We start from the raw sequence: 12,340 nt of genomic DNA, 5'->3' as shown, positions 1-12,340 counted from the left end.
ATCAAATATAATAATAATAATAATTTATACCCTTTAATCTTTAAAATAATTTATTTTAAAAATACCCTTTCAATTTTAATATCAAAACTTTCTACAAATCAAACGTCTCCTTAATAATTTTAGTGTTAAGGGGTTAAAGCTGTCTTTTAAGGTTCCGGTTTGGGACGATAGCTTTTGCAGTCTTTTAACAATAGCTATTGTTAAAACTCAAAAACCAAAAAAAATAAAAAAGGCCGGGGGGTGGGGGGTGGGGGTGGGGGGTGTGGTTTTAGATTTAAAACAAAATAAAATAATTAAAAGAAACAAGGGCAAGTCAAGCCAGCACTCGAAGTCTGCGATCTATCGCAGTCTCAGTCGTCGCAGGAGCTTGGAAAAATATGGCCTCACCTTGTTTGACCCGATAAGTCCTTGCTTCGAAATTCTATCTGCACTGCTAAATTTGATTTGTTGTTTTTTTTTTTCTTTTGACTTTGGAATTTTGTTTCAGGGTTTGATGTTGTAAGGACTTTGCTTTTGCGAGTTCAGTAAGTGCAAGTTTGTTGTACAATAATTAGCTGTTGGTTAGTTATAGCTTTTGGTGGGTTCTCTTCAGTAGACATGGAGTTAAAGAGTTATTCTTTTAAGGGGTTTTCTCTATGGATATTACTTAGTTGTAGTTTGAGCTATGCTACTGAGCAAGATATTGCTTGCTTGAAAAGTATAAAAGCTTCACTTGAGGACCCTGATAATTACTTGAATGCTTCTTGGAACTTTAACAATAATACGGAAGGATACATTTGTAAGTTTGCTGGGGTCGAGTGTTGGCACCCTGACGAGAATAAGGTTTTGAATCTCAGCCTTTCGGATATGGGACTCAAGGGCAAGTTTCCTCCTGGCATTGCGAATTGCTCGAGTATGACTGGGTTAAATCTTTCAAGCAACAATCTCTATGGAAGTCTTCCAGAAGATATTTCTCATTTTCTTGGGTCTTTGACTTCTCTTGATCTCTCATCGAATAAGTTCTCAGGGAATATTCCGGTGACTCTTGCTAACTGTAGCTATTTGAACACCCTGAAACTGGACCACAACCAGTTCACAGGTCAAATTCCTGCACAATTAGGGCAGCTTGATCGGCTGAAAACATTTAGTGTCGCTAATAACCAGCTTACCGGGCAGATTCCACAGTTTACCAAGTATGGTGCTAAGTCAGAAGATTTTGCAAGTAATCTAGGACTCTGTGGGTACCCATTGAAGACGTCTTGCCAGTCAGCTTCAAAGGAGCTTCACACTGGAGTTATTGCTGGGGCAGCAATTGGTGGGGTGACTTTTGTTGCGATAGTTGTGGCTATTTGTCTCTTCTTCTATTACCGTAGATATGCTGTGAAGAAGAAGAAGGATGATGATCCTGAAGGAAATAAATGGGCAAAGAGCTTGACAGGAGCAAAAGGCATTAAGGCAAGCTAATTTAATATTAAACTTAGAAAGCATGAAAAAATCCTTCATGAATACAAATTCATTTTGCAATTCTATATTATCATTATAATCATTTGCTTATAAGTCTATCTACCACCCTTATTATACTAATAATAAGTATTTGTTTACCAGGATTCCCTGTTTGACAAGTCAGAAATGACATTAAGTGATCTCATGAAGGCTACTAACAGCTTCAGCAAAAGTAATATTATTGGGGCAGGAAAAACTGGGACAATGTACAAAGCGGTGCTTGATGACGGCTCTTCACTTATGATCAAGAGGTTGCAGCATTCTCAGCGTTCTGAGAAAGAATTTCTGTCTGAGATGGCTACTTTGGGGAGTGTAAAACATCGTAATTTGGTTCCTCTTTTGGGCTTTTGCATGGCTAAACAAGAGAGGCTTTTGGTTTATAAGCACATGGCCAATGGTAACGTGTATGATAATTTACATCCTGCTGCTGATGGAGGCACGCCTCTGGCGTGGTCCTTGAGGCTCAAAATAGCTATAGGGGCAGCCAGAGGATTTGCCTGGCTACATCATAACTGCAATCCCCGTATCATTCACGGAAATATTAGCTCTAAATGCATTTTCTTGGATGCAGAATTTGAGCCTAAAATATCTGAATTTGGCCTTGCTAGGCTCATGAACCCAATCAATACGCATTTGCGTACCTTTGTGAATGGAGAGTCTGGGGATTTGTGTTATGATGCTCCAGAGCATGCACGAACTCTCGTAGCCACACCAAAGGGTGATGTTTACAGCTTTGGAACTGTGCTTCTTGAGTTGGTGACTGGCGAGAAACCTACCCCTGTGGCTAAAGCTCCTGAAACCTTTAAGGGAAATCTGGTGGAATGGATGTCACAGCTGTCAAAGAGTGGTCAACTCCGAGATGCTATTGACAAGTCATTGCTTGGGAAGGGTGTTGATAACGAGCTTTTCCAGTTTCTTAAAGTTGCATGTAACTGTGTCCTTCCAGAGGTTCCCAAGGAGAGGCCTACCATGTTTGAATTATACCAGTTTCTAAGAGCTATAGGGAAGCCCTACAATTTTAACATTGTGGATCAGATTTTGATTCCCTCTGACATCGATGATGCTGATCACATCGAAGAACTTATTGTTGCTCGAGAGGATACACAATAATTGACAAAAGGTATGACACATGTAGTGGTGTTTGTTGTTGTAATTTATATGTAACTATCTATTTGGCATTGCTGTTAAGAGATATTGTAGCTTTAGGATCTAGTTACCTCCAAAACATGCTAGTAAATATAGGGTTGTATAGATATGTACAATTATTTCGATAAAAACTGAACTTGATTAGCTTTGGCTATTTACAGTATTGGACGAATGCTTGTTACAAATGTTGTGGTTTTGATTTACAAGTTTTATTAATTAGCTGACAGATATTAAGTTCTAAGATGTTGGTTTCCAAGTTTTATGGTTGGAGTTTACAAATTTTTTTTGTTGATGAATTGATACAAAAACTGTGTAGCAAAACACGAACTTGAATTAACAGCGGTTATCCTAGCGTACAGGGAGTTCAGAGTGTGGGCTTTATGCAAGAGCTGCAGTGTTGGTAAAGTTACTCCTATACGGTAACAAATTCCTCTGTAAGTTTCTTATTAGTACAATTACACAAAAACACCAAATAATGTAGATTGAGTTGATATGGGATTGGGAAAGGGAAAAGGAAAAGCAATAGAGGATGGAATAAAATGAGATTCCATTATTTACAGGTCAAGAGAATGGGATGAAATGCGTTCCTAAGAATGCCTATTCATTGTTTAAGAAATGGGAAATGGTGGCAGGCGACTTACTGGAGAAGAGAGTGAACCCGTAACATTTAGGAAGCAATTTGAATCATAGCACATATGCTGAGCCTCTGCAAGTGAACTGGCAACAAACAGAACACCCATCTAAAACTTTAAAAACTTATTCCCTCCCCCCACCCCCACCCCTCTCTCCCCGAAGTTTTAAAAACTAACACTTCACTTCATTCTCAAAGTTTGAAAAATTTAGATTTTACCCTTAAGGTTTGTTTCATTTCTCTTTCTATCACTATTCTAGTCGACAGTTAATGCGTTCCACCTATCTTTTAGATTCCCGCCCATCTTCTAAATTCAACCATGAATGACACTCATCCACCACCACAAAGGACGATGAAGCGTTGTCATTTGGAAGACGCAACAACAAAAACAATGAAGAATGACACTTTATTATCCTTCGTCATTTCTTTTCAATTTGGATTATGTAGGATTGTTCTTTGTCGGAGAGGATCATTGTTTCTTTTCGATCAACGATTGAATTCCTTCAATCATTAGAGATGAAACTTAAAAGGGAGAAAGTGAATTTTTTAAAGTTTAATTATAAAAGAAGATTATTAGTTTTTTAAATTAAAAAGAAAAATAATATAAATTTATAAGGTTTTAGGGTTTAGAAAAAAATTTTATTTGAATATATTTTTAAGATTAGACTAAAATTTAAAAGTGAAATTGTCTTTTGGCCAAAAAATAATTCTATTAGAGTCTCTTGTAGGACCGCCCTGGTCCACAAATAAGACTTTAGATTGGCAGAGAAGGAAAGTCATTGCTTACTCAGCAAGAAAGAAATGTCAACATTGAATTTAATCTAGCGACGCTATCACAGTGTTAGCAAGTATTAATATAGGGAAATTGAAATTTTTAACCCTTTTTAAATCATGTGTATATATATATATATATATATTTTATCTTAAAATTTAAATAAAAATATCATAATACTATTTTATTTTTTTAAAATATCTCTATTGATGTAACTTATGCAGAAAGAGAGAATACTATCTCTCTCTTTTTCCTTAAATTTCTAGTGAGGAAGAGACGAAAATTGCTAAATTTATTTAGAGAATTAATATTTATTGTAAAGATTTTATAACAAAATCATTCATATTCAGGTCAATATATTATATATTTTCTTTATAAACAATTAAAAATTAAATAATATATGATAGATTCATGTTTATGAGTTTATATGAAATCTAATTTTGCTGTAATTTCATGTTGTTAAATTGTTTAATATAGTGAGGCCCATACAAGTTTGATTGAGAAATGAATTTAAAAAAACATGTGTTAAATTGTAGACAAAGAAAAAATAATATAAAATAAAATAAAATACTACAAAATATTGCAAATGACCTCTTTTTTTTTTTAAATTATGCATAAAAGAAAACAAAAAACAAAATAAATTCAGTGGGGAGTTGGCGACTATATGGAAGAAACTAAAAAGCAAAATAAAAAAAATAATATGAAATAACAACATTAAATAATCTAATAATATATAATCATAACAAAATTAAATTTCACATGAAATTATGAACATGAATCTATTATACATTATTTGATTTTTAATTATTTATAAAAAAATATATAACATACAAGTTATATTGTTCAATCATATGTTTTCTTTATTAATTTTTTTTTTTCATACAATAGAAATTCTTTTCTCACTAGAAGGTTGAGAAAAAAAAATAATATTTTCTGTTTTTATATAAGTTATTTTAAATGAGAATATATTAGAAAAATAAAATAATAAAATAATATTTTTATTTAAATTTTAAAATAAATGATATATACATATACGATAAAAAAATGGATAAAAATTTCAATTTTTCAATAGGGAAATGCCTACGAGAAACATGACTAAGAGAAGCTCCTGCGACGACTGAGACTGCGATTGCGCGTAGACTTTTAAGTGCTCGCTTGACTTGCTTTTGTTTCCTTTAGTTATTTTATATTGGCCAAAAAATTATTTTCCACCTCAATTTTTATATATTGATAAATAAATATATATAAAAGATTAAAAATTTAAATATCAATTTATGGGTTATCTTCTATTAAGAATAAGAATAAAATTATTATTTTATTAGTAAACTTTAAAACCTCAAAACTTATATCATTTTCTTCTTCAATTTAAGAAAATAATAATTTTCTTTTAAGATTAAATTTTGAAAATTTTATTTTTTCTTTTAAGTTTTTTTTTCTCTTGCGATTGAAAAAAGTTCTTATCGTCGGCCAATCTTCCTATCACAACATTCTCCCATCATCGGCCTTTTAACTATAAAAGTTTCATCAGACGAATATGATTTGTTATCCTCTAATCGACAGATTGATATCAAACAAATTGGATCGGCCAAAAAATCTTCTTATGTTGATCTATTGTATAAAAAGCATTAAGCAGAAATTTAGAGTTTGGTGTTGATTTCTATATTAGTTAAATAAAAGGAAACCAAAAGATGAAAATGATGAATTAATTACAACTATTAGCATGTAATTAATTGTATGTAATTGTAGACCGACTCAGTCAAACCGGTTTCCGGCTCAATTAAACGTGATGCATTTGGAATTAAACCAAGGCTCAACCCAGATGGGCCAGCAGCAGCCCTCTTCGATTTTTAATTTTTTAGCTATATGAGATATTAATTAAAATAAACACCAATTTTTTCACATAAATCTTTTTAAGCAAATTTATAGTGATTTTACTTTTTTAAGTAAATTTAATTTAATTTCCAATAAAAACCTTCTCGACTAATTACGTCAGATTTGGTATAGGTTTTTTCAACAACCGTTGAGCATACTATGTTTGATAGGTTATGATTCAAAAATTCAAAAACTTATTTAAAATAATCAATTTTTATCCTAATACAGACTGGAATGAAAAGATTAACACGTGTGAAGAATGATGTGGGCGCATGCGGGTGTGTAAGGATGCGTGAAGGTGTGCACAGGTGCATAAAGGTGCGTGAGGGTGTGATTTCGGTGTGAGAGGTTAAAATGACATTCGACCCACTGTATCCCAAAAAACCAAAAAACCACCAATCTGTTATAACCAAGGCAATACTCTGTCGATTCACATTCAGATAACGAATGTTGGCAAACACTATTTGGCAATGTCATATGAGGTACATCTAATTCCTTTGCATTGTGAAGATTGAATAGTTAGGTTTAGGGATGTTTGAAATCTTTATTATTTTATATTTTGATTATATTGTTGCGTTTGGTTTAGAGTTGTAAGTTTCAATTATAATGTAGTGTATTTTATCGGATTTGATTGTGTTGTGTTGTCATTGACAGAGGAGAAAAGTTTCTAGTTGCACTTGTCGCACTATTTCGCACTTGCACACACCTATTCACGCTCACACTCACATGACAGATTATTTTTTGGAAGGATTATTTTGTTTTGGGTTTAAATGATTTAAAGTTGCAAATTTTCTGTTTTTAGGGAATTTCAGTTAATGATCAGCTTGGCGAAAGGTGTTATAACGATGCGCATAATTTTACGGCTAAGACAAAAGTTAGAAGTCATTTTGAATGAGTTTTTCAATCTTCGAATCATAACCTACTAAACATAGTATGCTCAAAGATTGTCAAAAAAATCCATATCAAATCTGACGTAATTAGTTGAGAGGGTGACGTAATTAGCTGAAAGGGGTATTATTAAAAACAAAATTAAATTTGTTTAGAAAAGTAAAACTCTTGTAAGTTTATCTAAAAAGGTTTACACAGAAAAATTAGTGTTTATTTTAATTAATATCTAGCTATATTTAAACACCCATTATTTAAGAAAAAATAAAATATTATAGCATACTTTAGAAAAGGACAAAAAACCCCCCAAAAATTGTAATTGTAATTGTAATTGTGCCAGTTTTACTTTGTTTCTCCAGGCTTACTGAAACTTTAACATGATTTATGCTATCCCGGTTTGAAACATGAGATTGAATAACTCCCTCATTTCTAGAAGGATCAAGATTTCCATGCACCTTGTCTCTGTGAATTTATTAGCAAAGAACAAAATGGCTTCAGTATCTTGGTTAAATTTCTCTAAGGCCAAAGGACTTATTGTAGGATTTCGGCAAGAAAATTAAAATTTTTAGATCATGTTCACATCATATGTAACAATGATAATATAAAATTTACATGTTGTTTCAAGAAATAAAACATAGAAATATGTAAACTACCTTGTATCTTGTAATTTGATTTGAAGTTAAGAAGCTTGAATCACTAAAATAAGTGATCTCTTGACTTTCACCCTTAAAGGAAGAAAATGGAAGCTTTCCTGACAAAAGAATAAGAAGAAGAAAAAATGTATTATTTTTCTACATTTCTCTCCCATTTATTAAACTAAAACTTGATATTTATTAAGTTAAATCATGTGTCTAATTTTCATTGGTTGATAATTAAGAGTAAATCATAATTTGACGCATGTTGAATAATTTGTGCCTAAAATTATTCATGCAACTTTCTAAACAATTTAAAAGATGCAAAATGACAATTTCACCCCTTTTTTTAATCTTATTCAAAAAGCACAATTTTTTATCCTCGAAAAGTGCTAGCCAACCATGGATAAATATTTTTAGCTTTATAACACCATTTTATTCCTTGAAATATGGGTGTGACCTTCAAGATTTACAGTGACGTAGTCGTGGATCTCATATCAGATGATACGTTTTATTATATCATTGTATAACCCAAAACTATCGTTAATCGATATACTTCGTTTTTTGCTACAAAACAAAGCTCCCACTGATCATGTGGTGTCATCTAGCAATGTCTCATGACCCCTACATCACAATGAAGTACAAGCTTCACATAATACCAAATGAACATTTCTTACTCACATTTACCATGTAGTCCAATCCCTTTGTCGTTATATCTCGATTAAACTTGGATTCATGGAATGTCAAAATCCAATATTTAATCTTTTCAAATATCAAGTAATACATCATGACGTGCCACATCAAAACTCTCTTCATGTGGTCTATTATCTACACTGGCCAATGTCTTAGATTTTCATGTTTATCGATATTCGTATAGGAACTCAGGGAGTAGTCAAGCTGACGGATCCCTGTATGATCATCACTTGTCCTCTTGCTCAAGCAACATATGATCAAAGCGACTTCTGAATGAGACATGATTAGCCTTATGGTTTACACCATATGAATCATACGTTCCAGAACAAAGCACAACTATGATATCTCAAGTCAAAGGATCTATACACTAGTATGATTTATGATGTATCATTGACTACATATTAATGCCCCTGTGATCATCGTTTAGTGGTCACGTTCGATAAACAATATAATATAATAACCTTTGATCAATTCTTTAATCATCAAATGGTTCTATTGTCTACCCATGTGTATATCCACCATGTCTAATATCATCCACTAATATACTGTGGTGATATAACACACACCCATTCTACAATACTATGGCCCAAACTGATTACCTATGCAGGGAACGATTTGATGATGTTTATTAAAACTCATCGAGACTTTTCACATGTCATATGCATGTAGCTAATATGGATGTAATATACAACTACAACATAGAGATAAAATTGACGTAGAAAACATGTGAAGTATGACAGAACTCTTCTTTTATTAATAATGTATATGCAAGATATACAACCCTTAAAACCAACAAAGCGATTAGATGTTAGGGCATATTCTAACACTTATTCCCCCCCCCCCCCCCCCAAAGTATCTTGTTTTCCCAAGTTTTCTCCTGTTAACTTTGAAAATCTCATTTACCCACCCATGGACGATTAAAATTAACTGAGTCTATTAGTTATATCATTTCCCCCCTAAACCGTAAAAACTAATAATTTTCTCCCAACTCAAGTAATCAAAAATAGCATTTTCCCCCCAGGGTTTTCAATTTTTTGGTGATGAAGAAAGTTCTCCAATGATCTCCAGGCAATGTTTTTTCCTCTTCGACACGTCCTCCTTTTGGCCCTCCTCCTCAACGTCTTCGTTTAGAGATGAAGACTTGGTCTTTCATCAACGATGATGACGTCGAGGAGGATGGGCAAAAGGATGACGCACCAGAGAGAAAGAGATGTTGCCTTGAGAAAGTCGGAGAACTCTCTTCATCGTCGAAAAATTAAATTTGAAAAATTGGAAACCCTAGGAGGGAAAATGCTATTTTTGAAAACTTGAGTTGGGAGAAAATTATTAGTTTTTAGGGTTTAAGGAGGAAAATGAAATCAAATTTAAATTCATTTTTAATATTAAATATAAAATGATGATTTTACCCTTAAAACTAACAGACTTAACTGTCCATGAGTAGATAAATGAAAATTTTAAAGTTAACGGAGAAAAACTTGAGATAACAACATACTTTGAATGGGAATAAGTCCTTTGACCTTACTCAAATTCTAAACTCTGTTTGTTGCCGATCCTTCTGCCTTGTAATAATTCTTGTTTCCGCTTTTGTGCATAGATGTGGTTGAAGTTTTGACAGGAAGAAGAGGTGTTCTAGTGTTGGACATACTCAAATTATATACAAGGGAGGTTGCTTCAGACATTATAAATAGCCACAAACACTTGGGGACTTTATGGAGACCAAGAAGCCTGACAATCTTGGTAGCAAGCAGTGGTTGGAAATTAATACAGAAACATGTAAATGACTAAGTAGCCCGGCCTTTGCCAAACAATTCTTACTGTGATTTGTGAGCATCATTTCATCACTCTGACAGTAATTACATTGCTGGATTTATTACTAATCATAGGATAATGTGTTTTTAGTTTTATCTAAAATGTTGCTATTGGTTCCAATTCTAGAATGAATGATATTTGATGTTCAATTTTTTCTTCCAGACTTTTCCATAATTCTAGTGGATCCATTATATTTATATATTGAACTTGTAATCTTTCATGGATGTGATGCCGAAAGAAAATAGTGGTCTTGAATCTATTCTATTGAGACGTTTCATTTCCTTCTTTAATTACTTATCCAAGGTTAATTGATTTTAAATAAAAAACCGTGTCAAGAGTCTATTTAGTATAATTTTCTTCATCCAATCTTAGAGCGACATATTGAAGTTTTACGAGATTTAACATTTCCACAAGCTATATGTTGATGAAAATAACAAAATCAATGCCATGATGAGAAGTGCATAATTTTAAAACAAAAATTGTTGTGTTAGAATATCAAGTTCATATCTAGAGCATTAAGTTTTAAATTATAATATTTAAAATTTTAGTTTTGATTATATTTAGGACTTCGGGTCTATATTTTTCATGATTTTTCAAACTTTAGATTATAAATAAGATACAATTATAATTTGTATTTACAAATATAAAACAGTTATAAAAATAACATAAATATTAATAACCACAATTTACTTTTTGCAAACGAGAAAATATATGGAAAAATTTTTAATTTTAACCCAACCCTTTAATATTAGAGTTGATCCGATCCGATCCAAATTAACTTGAAATTATCTAGTGTTTTTGTTTTTCAAAGTGTTTTTATCATTTTAATTTCTTCACCGAATTACTCTAACCTACTATTAATAAAACATGCAATATAATATTTTGTCTTCTTGACAAATGATCTAAAAATTTATATACTAAAACTTTTAAAATACATCAAGAATCTAAACAACAAATCAAATTCTTAATACTTAATAATAAAATAAAATATTTAAATAAAAAAATGATATAAGTAATTTTAAATATGCAAAAATATAATTATATGCAGTCAGCTTATGAGTGAGACTTTGGGTTTTTGAAAGTTGATAGATGAGAGTTTGGAATTACGTGAAAGCTCGGGTAGGAATAAGTCTTTTGGCCTATAATTCACGTTACCAAAAAAAAAAAAAAAACTAATGTATAATTCTATCATTATGAGTAGTATTATGTGTATGCATAATTTTATGTACAGATAATAATATGTCATTATTTGATTATGTAATTTTAAATTATAGGTGAAACAACACTCAATTACATGGTGATATGTCATTGTTGGTACACATTATTTGTGCATATAGTTTTATTGCCTCAATATAGGCTAAAGGACTATTTCCCACCCAAGATTTGATGCAAAGACAAACATACGCCTATGAGATTTCAAAAACTCAAATAGCCATCCAAAGTTTACTCCATTTTTAATCACCCAAGAATTTTTTGTTGGGGTTAAAAGTAAAACCGTTATTTCACTAGTAATATTAAAAAATATATAATTTTTATCATTCCCCTCATGTTTTGAAAACTGATATTTCACACCAGCCTCAACTTTGAAAAGTAACATCAAGAATCTGAACAACAAATCAAATTTATATACTAAAACTTTTAAAATACATCAAAAATCTGAACAACAAATCAAATTCTTAATACTTAATAATAAAATAAAATATTTAAATAAAAAATTATATAAGTAATTTTAAATATGCAAAAATATAATTATATGCAGTCAGCTTATGAGTGAGACTTTGGGTTTTTGAAAGTTGATAGATGAGAGTTTGGAATTACGTGAAAGCTCGGTAGGAATAAGTCTTTTGGCCTATAATTCACGTTACCAAAAAAAAAAAAAAGCTAATGTATAATTCTATCATTATGAGTAGTATTATGTGTATGCATAATTTTATGTACAGATAATAATATGTCATTATTTGATTATGTAATTTTAAATTATAGGTGAAACAACACTCAATTACATGGTGATATGTCATTGTTGGTACACATTATTTGTGCATATAGTTTTATTGTCTCAATATAGGCTAAAGGACTATTTCCCACCCAAGATTTGATGCAAAGACAAACATACGCCTATGAGATTTCAAAAACTCAAATAGCCATCCAAAGTTTACTCCATTTTTAATCACCCAAGAATTTTTTGTTGGGGTTAAAAGTAAAACCGTTATTTCACTAGTAATATTAAAAAATATATAATTTTTATCATTCCCCTCATGTTTTGAAAACTGATATTTCACACCAGCCTCAACTTTGAAAAGTAACATCCCCCCCCCCCCCCACAGACCCTTAGAGTTTTCTTTCTTTGGTGACAATGGTTGCCACCATCTCCACTATTTTCCTCTTTTCTCTCTTTGCCACCGTCAACGACATCCCAAA

At 31.7% G+C, this 12,340-nt stretch overlaps 1 protein-coding gene across 1 annotated transcript; it reads left to right on the top strand.

Annotated features, from left to right (window-relative positions):
• Nucleotides 1-287: 287 nt before the first annotated feature.
• On the top strand, nt 288-2,813 carry LOC123196886 (probably inactive leucine-rich repeat receptor-like protein kinase At5g48380). The gene is made up of 2 exons (XM_044611036.1): nt 288-1,434; nt 1,585-2,813. Exons 1-2 carry the CDS (start codon nt 598-600, stop codon nt 2,590-2,592), a joined length of 1,845 nt encoding a protein of 614 aa, XP_044466971.1. The 5' UTR covers nt 288-597; the 3' UTR covers nt 2,593-2,813.
• The last annotated feature ends 9,527 nt before the right edge of the window (nt 2,814-12,340 follow it).

This window comes from Mangifera indica, chromosome 14, assembly GCF_011075055.1.
Source record: "Mangifera indica cultivar Alphonso chromosome 14, CATAS_Mindica_2.1, whole genome shotgun sequence".
In the NCBI taxonomy this organism is placed as follows: domain Eukaryota; kingdom Viridiplantae; phylum Streptophyta; class Magnoliopsida; order Sapindales; family Anacardiaceae; genus Mangifera; species Mangifera indica.
Note: the sequence above shows the minus strand (reverse complement) of the source record. Positions and strands in the feature narration are given on the sequence as shown.

Bases quoted from the DNA above. Each gene is read 5' to 3' on its own strand.
- LOC123196886 (XM_044611036.1), top strand. From the start codon at position 598: ATGGAGTTAAAGAGTTATTCTTTTAAGGGGTTTTCTCTATGGATATTA. The intron at 1,435-1,584 runs GCAAGCTAATTT...TTTGTTTACCAG, and splicing joins CAGGAGCAAAAGGCATTAAG to GATTCCCTGTTTGACAAGTC.